The sequence below is a fragment of the Podarcis filfolensis genome, assembly GCF_964270895.1.
Source record: "Podarcis filfolensis genome assembly, chromosome: 10".
NCBI lineage: Eukaryota > Metazoa > Chordata > Lepidosauria > Squamata > Lacertidae > Podarcis > Podarcis filfolensis.
Genome location: NC_139612.1, coordinates 18,808,556 through 18,821,556, shown reverse-complemented (window position 1 = coordinate 18,821,556; position 13,001 = coordinate 18,808,556). Strand labels below are relative to the sequence as shown.

The window sequence follows — 13,001 nt, the reverse complement described above, 5'->3', positions numbered from 1 at the left end:
ATCAGTGGCCTGTCTGATGAAGTAGTAATAAGGATAATTAGTTTGCTGTTCTTGTTTTTTAAAAACAAAAACAGTGTTTGCATATTAAAGTACAATATATTATTACAGGAGGCCAGGTGACCACTGGGTGCAGTGGCGTAGCGTGGGGGTGCAGGGGGGGCGGGCCGCACCGGGCGCAACATCTGGGGTTAGGGCAAATCCATGGGTTAGGGGGCGCAAATCCACGGGTTAGGGGGCGCAAATCCATGGGTTAGGGGGCGCAAATTACTTGCCTTGCCCCGGGTGCTGACAACCCACGCTACGCCACTGACTGGGTGGCAGGCAGGCATGCTTACAAAATTCTCCCCACCCAAATTTCTTTCTGGTTTCTGGGTTTCTGAATCATCTGGTCTAGTTTGCAAGCCCCACCAATGCCTAAGGAAGCTGCCATCTTCTATTTTTATTTTCAGGCTCCATGGAGGCCACTGCAAATGCTTAGCCTGCCACAGTTTTAATTTCTTTCTGTTGGTTCTTTAATCTTCTTAATTCTCACCCCACCCACCACCTGTGCATATTGCTAAAACAGTGAAAAGGGGTGCTCATCCATTGGATTGCTTGCGCAGATCAGTAAGAAAGACAGAAAAGCGAGGCGGACAAATGAAAGGAAAATAAAGCTTCAGCAAACTATGCCCGTTCCGGAATTAATTTTAGAAAATGCCCATGTTAAATCAGAGGAAAGGATGAGCAAATCCATGAGAGAACAGGGTGGAACCAAGGTAATCCACTCATCATTTGATGGGCACGTTCAATTGCAGAGACAAAATCTGGAGCAACAGTCTACACCTTCCTCACAACACTGTAGACATCTTGCTGTGGGCTTAGAAAACACACACACACACTGTGAAATCAGCCTTGATCTGTTCATGTGCTGGGCTTTCCTCTGGCTTTCCTCTGCCCTCCCTGCATTTTGTGAAACCAGCCAGACTATCGATGAAGAGGTTAGGTAAAATATATTTGTGGATTCCATATTTACAGAATGGATGGCTTCATCATCTCTTTCTCATCTCCTATCTTAGCTTTCTAGTTACTCCTAATGGCCAGGTTTAGCTCTTTGGCACCTTACGATCATGATGAGATCTTATTAGGTGAAGAAATAATGATACTCCAAACCAAAACTGTGATCAGTCTTGCAGGCAGGGATGTACACACAAGCATGGTCCTCAGGGTCTTCAAGGTTCACTGAGGTTTCCCGTTTCACCCCCTCTGCTTTCCCTAACTGTGCTAATTTACCATCATCAAGTGAGAAACTGACAACTCCTTGCTTCCCCTATCACAGCAGCATCTGACAATTCAAGAACCAGAAAGCCTGCAATGCTGGCAAACTGCTTTTGGTCTTGCTGATTGGATTGACAGGGGCTACCTGACCCCTTACGAACAATAAAAAGGAGCACAACATGATATTTCATTTCTCCTGTCTTCTCGTTTGTAACAGCTGTCAGCAATATTTTGGGAGGTGGAAGGGGTGGGCTTAGTCTTCTTATCTGTCTGCAATAAAACTGCTTAGCACTACCTCAGCTTTGGATGGAATACTAACGATGAGATAATGTACAAAAGATCTCTCAGTTGCTTAATACCAGTCATTAAGAAGCATGAGTCAGAGCTGTTCACAAATTCATCTGCTATTTTGTTCTGAGCCGTGCGCCACTATTGCCAATAACAGAAGTGTTTCGTGTAAAACTCGTCTTCTCATCCCAACGATATGTATAATTCAATTTTGGCAAAAGGCTGGCCTTAGCAAATCTCTTTAGCAACCAAATAGAACTGTAATTATGGCTTCTAAATGGCAGTGGTGTAGCATGGGTTGCTAGTGCCTGGGGCAAGGGTTAGGGTTCCTGTGGTTCCTGTCAGGGCCGGGCAGCAGTGATGGAGGTGGGGAAGGGTCTTCCTAGCAGTGAGAAAAAAGCTAGGGATGGGAGACCAGTGGTGGCCATTTATTTTATTGTTATTGTTTAGTTCATGAAATTTTTACACTACTTGATTGGTTTAAAAAACACACCCTCAAAGCAGTTTATTTTTCTTTTGAAATTTTGCACACACACCCAAAATTTTGCACCTGGGGAAACAGCCCCTCTACTCCTCCCACACACACACCATATACTTTGTGATACTTTGCACACAAACCCACCCAACCTGCCCAAAAGTTGCGACTTGAATTGTTGTGCTCCAATCACAATTACATAACACTGAAAATTCCAACAGGTGAAGCTTCTATTATTGCCAGGGAGCTACAGTGCTGGGGAGAGTAGCTGCAGTTTTATAAAGGACAAGTGAAGAAAAAAGCTGGCAAGTCTACTTGCACAACAGAGTCAAAGGGCTTTTCAGTATATCAGTTTCTTTTGTCAGTATGCTACATACCATGCAGGGTTAACACCCACCAGCATCACCATTTTCAAGGCAATTCTCTTGTGCAAATTCCATTTCTCTATTGACGTTGCCAAACAAATCACTCCCGTTAATAGCAGATGAAAATCTTTGAAATAAGCAGATGCCACCTAAAAGCAAAATTCATTTTGTTTAGCTAAATGTGCGCTATTTAGCTACCATGATTCCATCTCAGGAAAATAATGAGCTGTACAATTTGTGGAGGAAAATCGAAACGAATGAAGCCACCTAGATGTATAAAGAGAAACAACAGGGACTTCAATCCTCACGATTGCTCTTGAAACCAGGAGTTGCTGTTACTAGAGGAATAAAATTAAACTAAAATTAAACATGGGGTGTGTTTCGGGGGGGGGCATAGACAGCACCATGCTGAGGAACACCTGGATTCTAGCACCATCTCTCTGTCCCAGCAGCAAACCCAAAATATGGAGTTCAACCACCTCTCCGTATTCTCCAGCTTTGCCCAGTCAAGATGTCTACAAATCTGGTGCAACAGTTGGACTTGGATGGGCCTAATGGGAGTTGGTGGAAGGCATGGGAGTTGGGAGCCAGCCTGGTGATGGGCCATAAGAAACTCAGAAGAATGAGAGGGGAATGAAACCAATTTCTCCAGTGCAGAAAGGGTTCTGCAAAGGAGCAGGCCATATCCATAAAGGGAGTGGTAGCCAGTGCTTGGAAGAAAGTTGGAAAAGCTGGACTTTTGGCCCAGATTGTATCAGGTTTCAGGGGCAAATGGGATGTGAAATCAAGTTTCAGGTTTCATCACTGCTGTCTCCTGTGTTTCGAAGTGGTATAGTGGTTGTGATTCCCTTGCTGTACTTCTAGACAGCACCAGTCTCCCCAGCCCACCAGAATGGGCTCAGTAGGGATGCTTTGAGTGTGTCCCAGGCCTCGAGGCATTAGGATTTGTATAAATTCACCCTTAAAGAAAGCAAATAAAGCAATCAAATGGTTTGATGTTTGGGCTATCAAATATATGGGCAGTTGGAGTAGTGGAAGGGAAAGGAAAGGAGGAACAACAACAACAACAGGAAATTTACCTGTTTGGAAGCCATAATTCCGAACAATGGGAACATTAAAGCAGGAAGTAACGCTGAAACGGCCAGGGGTAATGCTTCTGTGAGCCAAAAGATGGCCACCACAAATAACGTGTAGGCACATTCTGCTTCCTAGAATTGAAAAGAGAAAAGAGAATGAAAGAAAATCAGATTCAGATTTCTGTAGTACAACATGAGCAATCAGACAGAAAACAGTATAACCCCTGACTGGAAAGGACAATAAGATATAATGGGGAGACTCTCCTCTTCAACTAGAATCCAGAGATTTCCCTAGTCACATTCGCAATGTTGCTGATATAGCAGAAGCTTCTGTTCCTTAAGTCATGTTCCAAGAAGGATCACTAGAAGAACGAAATAATAGCTATCTGCCATGGCCATTTGCTTTCAAATTCTAAATATTATGTTTTCTTTATTTATTGCATTTATTCGTTGTTTTTCACAAACTGTCAATGGAACAGACATTTGGGGGGAGGCACTGCGCTGCAAAGGGGCTGCATCTCAGTGAAAGAGCAGGGTGCTTTGAATGAATAAGGTTCTGGTTTCGATGGTGGACACCGCCAGTTAAAAGGACCAGGTAGTGAAAGACCTCTGCTTGAAATCAGAGTAGACAATACTGAGCTAGATAGAGGAATGGAATAAAGTGGATTCCTTTGTCGGCCTCACGTGAGGTGGAAGACTGTGCTTTGTCCAAAGAGTCTTGGCACTTTGTCAAAAGCTATATTTCCATTTCCACTCTCCTTCCACCCAACTTTTATGGCCAAAAAACTGTTACTTCAGATTCCTCTGGAGGAACATGATGGGAAACACAACACCTGCCAACTACCTGAATACCTCAGAACAATAACAGCGAGAAACAGGATTGTTTCTCTGTGAGGAGACTGGTGATTCCGCTGGTGGGTGAATGTCACAATATTTTGTGAATACACTCATGCATAGCCTTATTTTGAATTAGCAATATTTTCACCCAAAATGAAACATCTACATTTAACTTTAAAACGATATGAAAAGATGTTAGGACATCCCTATTCTCATCAGAGAAATTTTGGGATGTCCCTCTTTTCATCAAAAAAATGTTGGAGGGTATGTTTCCAGTCCAGTTGCTGGTACAGCTGATACAGCTGGAAAAATAATTATTTCCTCCTTTCCCTCTGATGACAGCCCTTTAGAATAGGGATTTTCTACTGAGATTCAGGGACACTGGAACTCGATGATCCCATGCACAGAATTTCATCTAGTGAAAGCCACATCCATGCCAAACACACAAATCTAGAAAAATCTGTGCCAGGTATGAGTTTTCCATTAACATATATATTTCATTAATACCAAATCAGCACATCAATATGAAAGTTACTGATCCTGAACCATCTGTACTCGTTTATTTAAGGTGGGGTGTGGAGGTCAACCATACAGACTGTAATAGCCATCTCTGAATTAGCGGGACATTTCTCCACATTTTGCATCAAGATATTTACGTAAATGAAATGCAGGAGCCAACACAGAGTTAAGTTCAAAATTGATTTTGATCATCTGCCAGGGCGCGGGGGGGAGGGGAGGGCAAAATCTGGTAATGTGGATTGTTACAGGCCAAGGCTTTCAAAAAAAGAAAAGAAAAGGAAGTCAAGATATTTATTGACTGAAATTGAGACTTGGCCAAACTACGCACCACGCTGTGCTTAACGTGCAGTGTTTAGTTAAGTTTTGGTTGATTAAATAACAGGCATGGGGGAAGGTGATTCCACTGTAAACACTTATTTCTTCACTCTTCACCCAGAAAGGAAATTCCCCACAACAATGACTTAGAATGGAAGGCAAGAGGTGGGGAAGGCACCAAATTTTGGCGTCGTACAGGGCGCCACTGCAATTTGAAAGTCCGCCACTGTACATAGAAGCCCATCTGAGTTCCTTATGCGTGGGGAGTTTGGTGACACCCTTTGGGAACTTTCCCCTCAGGCTTCAATCCACACGTGGCGGGCAGATTTTCATTCCATTTGTGGCAGGAGAGTAAAGAGATAAGCCTTTGGTTGCCGTGGTCCAAGGGCCTCTCTACCTAGCCCTCAGCACTCTTTCCAGGCCACACTCTTCACAAATAACGCAAAGCAAAGCGTTATTTGTCGGGCTGGAATGGGCCCTTGGACTTGGGTCATGGCTCTTGCTTGCCTATTTGGAGGAAATGGTGTGTAAGTTTGTGTAGAAACTAGCCGATTGTAAGGCAAAATTAACATTCCTTGTTCCATACCCTCCAACATTTCTCTGGTGAAAATAGGGACATATCCTGGGCTTCCGACTCTGCCCACCACAGGGATGTGGCCCTGGACAGGTTACCCAGAAGGGAATGAACATCATTTCCCACCCCTAAACAGCAGCATTTTATTGTGTGGCTGCGTGGTCTGAGACTATTGCTACCCAAGCAATGCAGCAGGAAGAAGCTTGGGAAGGAGCTCTCAGGCTACCAAGAAGAAGAAGAAGAAGGGGAGGAGGAGGAGGAGTTTGGATTTGATATCCCGCTTTATCACTACCCTAAGGAGCCTCAAAGTGGTTAACATTCTCCTTTCCCTTCCTCCCCCACAACAAACACTCTGTGAGGTGAGTGGGGCTGAGAGACTTCAGAGAAGTGTGACTAGCCCAAGGTCACCCAGCAGCTGCATGTGGGGGAGCGGAGACATGAACCCGGTTCACCAGATTACAAGACTACCGCTCTTAACCACTACACCACACTGGCTCTCTCAAGGTCATGTAAGAAGGGTCTGAGGTGCACCGTGGCAGAGCAGCTTTCAAGAGGAGGAATAAAAAGCCACGCTATTTCAGCCAACTTGCTGTGCAGCTGACACATAATCATTGCACACTGTTTTCCCATTTGATTGCTCAACAGAAGTTTCAGACAAAACATCCAGCCTGCATATATATGGCAGGGACAATTTCAGGTTGGGTTTATTTTTACTCAAGCACTGGGGATGCTTAAACCCTACTGTGCTGGATTCATCACAATCTTAAGAACTCCTTAGGGATGCGATTACCTCCCCCAGACATGCTGTGCTCTTCTCGAGAATGTATAGCCTCCATGACTTGTCACAGGAAATATTTTGAGGGGCAAACTGTCTTTGTGTATTCCAAATCACTCCTTCTCTCCCCCATCTATTGCATCCGTTTCATTGGAGAAATCCCTCATTTGCATTGTAGGGCAAAGAAGATAGATAGATGATATAGATAGATAGATAGATAGATAGATAGATAGATAGATAGATAGATAGCTAGATAGATAGCTAGATAGATAGCTAGATAGATAGACAGATGATAGATGATAGATAGATAGATAGATAGATAGATAGATAGATAGATAGATGATAGATAGATAGATGATAGATAGATAGATAGATAGATGATAGATAGATATAGATAGATAGATAGATGATAGATAGATGATAGATAGATAGATGATAGATAGATAGATGATAGATAGATAGATAGATAGATAGATGATAGATATAGATAGATAGATAGATAGATAGATAGATAGATAGATAGATAGATGATAGATAGATAGATGATAGATCACATCAATTTCTCCACATACCTCAGTAATTGAAACATTATTAGGACCAACCATAATTGTCATATAATATTGATCAAGCTTTTCCCAGTACCTTTCAACAGGCTTGATGTTATGCAAAGCAGTGGTGCAGAAGGGAGGAGTAAGAAAGAAACAGCAACAACAAAAATGCAGATGGTAAACGTCTTTAAATGATGAACGTTTGATATTAAGATATATCTGCTATAGCTCTCTCTCTCTCTTAAGTAAAGGTTAAGAAAAATGCCTCTTCGTATGGTTGAAAAGTGCCCTTTTCAGTTCATTCCAATCTAGTGAAAATTATTTTGAAGAAGCTTTGACGTGTGGAAAACTTGCCATATCTTTAATCTTGCTCCTCCCTGCATTTTTCTGACTGTGAAACATTCTGAGTTGTTATTTTACTGATGCGGCAGGTGGAAAGAGGCCCAACAGATCCATCCGATATCAGAGTGCATGGAATGTCTATCACTTCCTCACATTTACAACCTGCATCAACTCTCTGATCATCATAAAAAAGTAATTCTGTGGACCATTGATGATCCATAATGAACCTTCCGGTGGTCCGCAGAACCACAGCAGAAATAATGGAGGAAAATTCTCAAGATCTTTTTGAACTTCTGGTGCAGCTTGAGTCTATGTGCAGGGCAGAAGCAAAGGAGATGCATTGCTATATAGTGTAAAAAAATTGCTAGGTGTATGCACACTCCACATCACAGGTACGTTTGTTGATGAGATACGACAGTTTGGGCCAATTCATTGGCCTTGAATCTTGATTGTGACAAACACAAGGGTAGCCAGCTTCATCACAACTCCAGCAGCCCTAGCCAGCATTTTCAGTGGTTAGGGATAACAAAGAGTAGCATTCCAACAACACCTGAAAGGTACCACATTGGCCATCCTTGCACAAATATCTCAAATGTCAGGGTCCTGTCTGCCTAGGACCTTGGAGAGACTTCCTCAGAGGAAGAGGCATGGAATCCCACAGAGAACCCCCAACTGGCAACCTGAAAGAACCTGCTCTTTTCCTATGACAACTCAAATAAGCTGGTCTCATAAACCTCTCACCTGGCCCCCAACAACCTCTCTGATCACCATTTGCACTCTACCTTGCCCCCACTATTTCTTGCTGTTCACCAGCTGGACCTCAAGAGCAAAAGCAGCAACAGGCCTGGTGGGTAGTGCAGAGTCAGTGTAGAACCATTCATGTTGCCAAGAGATGTTATCACCAAAGATCTCCTGAAGAAGAAGGGTCTACTTGGGAGAAGTCATAGAACAAGGATGGGGAACCTGTGGCCCTCCCAGATGTATCTGGACTACAACCACTCATGGTACCCCGCTGATATTGTAAACGCCAGCTCCCATCAGCCTCATGGCTAACGGTCAAAGATGGTGGAAGTTGCTGTCAAAACATGTGGAGGGCATCACAGTGGCTAGTCCTGCTCTGCAGTTTAAAAGATTACTGCGTGTTTCCAACTTCAGACTTTGGAAACCTCAAAGGTTCATTGATTTAAACCCAGTTGATATGTAGGCCTTCTTCATTTACACCAGGCTTTCCCAAACTTGGGTCTCCAGCTGTTTTTGGACTAAAAACATCCCATCATCCCTGACCGCTAGTCCTGCTAGCTAGGAGTGATGGGAGTTGTAGTCCAAAAACAGCTGGAGACCCACGTTTGGGAAACTATGATTTACACCCACAGTCACCTGGGAGCTTCTTCTTCAAGCTGGGTTCATAATTGGTTGTGGTCTGCAGCCTCATGGCTTGCAACATTTTCTATCTGATCATCGCCCTTCTAATGATGTATCTTTCCAATCCAATCATCACCTGGCTTCCAAGAGCTGTTTAACATCCTGGGAAACTGATTTATCTGCAGCTGTGTAGCATGAGTGTGATGGAGCAATAGCTTGGGACGGACAGCTCTGCCTACTTTTAAATGTTCTGAGTCATCCGGAATAGATTTTGCCATGGAGTAATAACCATGGAAGACGTTATTACCCAGCTCGAGCTATCATTAAAGTCATAAGCCAACTGCAAGCAAGGCAAAGCCGAGACACATTATATACATATTAAAGGTTCTGTAGCCAGTCTCTCTTCACCATTTGAAGGATGCCTCAAAGGATCATATTCCACATATCCTATGGTGGTGGGAAGTTTAGCACCGGGATTAGTCATTAAAATAACTGATTGAGCAGAGTTAGTTCTCTGTGCCTGAAACTATATTATCCATCTCTTAGGCAGGGCTATGTTTCAACAAGGCTGTAAACAAGAGAAATTTATTCACTTCTAACTTTTATTGCTTGCGATTTATTTCATCAAATCTTTTCATATTCAACCGCATTCTCACACAGTTACATAGCCAAAGAAGAAAAAGGAGAACACAGAAAGGCCATCTGTAAACTTATCTCAAATCTTGTCCTAGATGTGAAGTCAAAGTCAGCTATAGCCATGCTGTGAGGTGCTGGAGTCTCACAGGTTTCAAAATCATTCCCTTTCCTTTGTAATCATTCACACATAATTCTAGAGAGTGGCCAAACAGTGACCAGCCCTGAAATCTGCTACACACTTTCGTGTGTTGAGTTGTAAGGCAACAACACTGGGATTCTATGAACCAGAACTTTGCTGTACTGTAAAGTAATGCTAAGGGTGAATTTGCCTGAACGTCATCCATTTTACAAATCTCCTCATTCATTTCCCCTGCGCTCTGCCACAATCAGAAATAGAGTGGGGAAAACTTTCCAATGGACAAGAATGGCCAGTGTTCTGCTCATGGTAGACCCCTTTAATAGAAACTCGCTCTCTGGCTCTCTCTGTTCCTCCATCACATGGTGCAAGGATTAGAATATCCATCCCATTTCTCCTGTCGCATTCCTGGTTGTCCTCCATGACTTGGGAGGTGACCATCTGTAGCAGGGAGCTTGCACTACTTGTGTAGGTTCCCTTGTGCATTTAAGAACCCCGATTTTCATTCACCATATTGTACGTAAATGCCTGCCAATTTCCATCTTTTGGGTAACCTAAAAAGACCCAAACGTTTTAACTCCAGCCTAGGTGTGGCTGCCATTTGTAAGCATCTATGCTTAGCCTGTCAACAGCATCTAAGTCATATTTTCTTTCAACTTAAGATGATTTCAATCAGTGGCTGGAGACACAAACAACGTAACAACACCAGTTTTCCCCAAATATAGAATTGGATTCTCTGCTTCACACAGATTTAGATGTGCATTATCATGTTAAAGTGGGACGCGGGTGGCGCTGTGGGTAAAAGCCTCAGTGCCTAGGACTTGCCGATCGAAAGGTCGGCGGTTCGAATCCCCGTGGCGGGGTGCGCTCCCGTTGCTCAGTCCCAGCGCCTGCCAACCTAGCAGTTCAAAAGCACCCCCGGGTGCAAGTAGATAAATAGGGACCGCTTACTGGCGGGAAGGTAAACGGCGTTTCCGTGTGCTGCGCTGGCTCGCAGTGTCTCCGGACAGCGCTGGCCCTCGGCCTCTTAAGTGAGATGGGCGCACAACCCTAGAGTCAGACACGACTGGCCCATACGAGCAGGGGTACCTTTACCTATCATGTTAAAGCAGGATGTGTGTTGATTTTCGAAGTATGCTGGTCTGTGTATAGATCAGCATGTGTGCTGCTGGACAACTATCACATACCTTTAAAAATAAATATTGCTTTCCAGTGGTGTGTATCTTAGTGCCAGACAATACATATCACATACTGATGCTGGAGGACATGTATCTATCTATAAGTGGTGTGAGCTACAACAGAGGATGGAATCAATTGGATGTCATAGGTTCATCTTTGAATCTGCATAGATTCTATTATTCTCTGTTCTGAAAAGAAATACTTCCTTTGAACATGACCTTGAATGAGGACAAGAAACCACACAATAGTAACAAGAGTTTTGTTTCCTCCCTAAATGAGGGGCGGGGAGTGGGGGGGGATACAATTCTGTGTATTTGTAGGCAGAGTAGCTCCGTGAAAGTACACTGACATCAAAATTGGCACCATTTCTGAAGAAGATGAAAGGCGACAGATCCATTGAAATCAACGAGAGTTTTGCCTTTGCCTTTTGTGGAGTCAATACTTCACCCATTAATACCATTAACTTCTGACATATGTCTTGATGAGGCAGCAAGATAAAAGGCCATGTTTCTCCGGTGACAAAGAAATAATGAATTTCTGCTCACTTTGGCCTTCTGTGATTAGTCAACACGAAGGCCTTTAATGTAAAATACTGAATTTACGTGCAAGTACAGGATCTTTTATTAAAACGCACAAAAGATTCATGACTAGTTGCTGTGTGGAAGCTGCCACACACATTGATCTTAATCTGTTGGCAGCACAACTGTCATGTGCCCCTCACAATTTTTTTAACTGGTATGACACCGGTTTAAATGTATAATGCAGAGCAATGGAGCAAATGATAGCAAGAACATAACTGATTATCAGCCTATCAATTATTTCATTCCATTCAGCTGGGAATGTTGACATTCCCTCTCTTGTTCCAGTTCTCCAAATACTGCAGCAAGTAACTGTCATTACTGAAATTATATCTCCCATAAAGCTAGCCACAGATTCTCCCTCTCAAATTAAAAAAGGCAATTAAAAGATAGATCTTCTTGACACCTTGTACATATCTATAATGACAAAGCACACTAAAGCTATACTCCTGACAGTGCCCAGGGTTTGGTACGGAAGTGAAATGTTTAAAATATTTAAAACTGTCTGGGTGACAGCCTATCCATTTTATCTGCTAAGAACACACCAGGAAGACTTTGCGGAAGATTCTCTGTGATTTTTTTAATCACTTTCAATCTGTATCGTGTGGCAGAGTTTTGTGAAGAGACCAATCTGAGGGGGGAAAAAACTGAGAGGAAGATGAAACATTTCAGTGAGGCTTTGGAAACATAAAGATGTAGGGCAGCAGTTATTATTCACTTACTTTGGTTCTGATGACGAGAGGCAATGGGAGAAGCAGGAGGGGAGTGAAGAAGATGAGGAGAAAACGTCGGTAGACCAAGAGTGTTTTGATGACCTTCATTGCGGTGGGCTGCAGGCTCTTCTTTTCTGTGGAAACCATAAACCAAAAGGGAAAAGAGAGATTGAACCTTAAGTAGAAGTGTCTGATTAATATTTCTCCAAACTATCACCTTTAGCCTTTGCAACAGAGCCTTCAGTCAAGCCAAGTTAAAAATAAATATAGCTCTTGATTGTTTTAGTGTCTTACCATTAGATAAGAGGTGCCTTTCCCAGTGAAGATATGAAATACTTTCTATCCTGACTGCACTCTTTTTTATTCTTCCGTTCTGCCAGAAAGAGATCTAGGAACCCACCCAGGCCCTGTTGAGAAGCCTTCTTCTTCACCCTGCCCTTTCATGAAGCCTGAAGACAAGCTGGGTGGGGCGTGTGTTCTCTGAGTCCTGAGACTTCGTGAGGGGGTTGTTCAAGTTTCAAAGCTACTTTGGTTAAATTCAGAAGTACAGTGGAAAGTGAACTGAGTTCAGAACTCTTGCTTCGTACTCTGATAGCACCATGCCGGTGTTCCTCCTTACTTGTGAGCAGTGAGAAAGGGATAATGTAAGCACAGTGTTCTTGGATGCCTCTGAACCACAACAGTGTTGTGACCTGTGCCGGAGTGCAGTCACAGGACCTCTCAGGTGGGCGCCATTACAGGCCAGAGCTCCTCCTGCCCGCTTCTTGCCTTTATGTACTTCTGAGAAGCGCAAAATGAACATTTCAAATCAAAACAGAAACTGGCCGGTGTGTGCGATTCTGCACTTTTTTTATCTATGAAAAGTAATAATGTGGCAGTCTTTAGCTGCTTCCCATGTCTATATGTGTTTTCTCACCCTGCTGCCTGTTGACAGTTCCCATTTTTAACTGTAGCCTGGGGAGTGCAGAGTTCAGCTGTCTGAGTAATGTATGAAGCATGCTATGATGGCAGAAATGCTGAGTCAATCAA

General features: G+C 43.2%; 1 protein-coding gene across 1 annotated transcript in view; it reads right to left on the bottom strand.

Moving 5' to 3' along the window:
• SLC13A1 (solute carrier family 13 member 1) overlaps positions 1-13,001 on the bottom strand; it is a 94,057-nt gene that overhangs the window by 38,035 nt on the left and 43,021 nt on the right. The window contains exons 2-4 of the mRNA XM_083574531.1: positions 11,982-12,106; positions 3,462-3,590; positions 2,395-2,531 (exon numbers count right to left, since the gene is read on the bottom strand). Coding sequence (XP_083430657.1) covers positions 2,395-2,531; positions 3,462-3,590; positions 11,982-12,080 — 365 coding nt within the window. The 5' untranslated portion in view covers positions 12,081-12,106. The remainder of the gene's footprint in view (positions 1-2,394; positions 2,532-3,461; positions 3,591-11,981; positions 12,107-13,001) is intronic.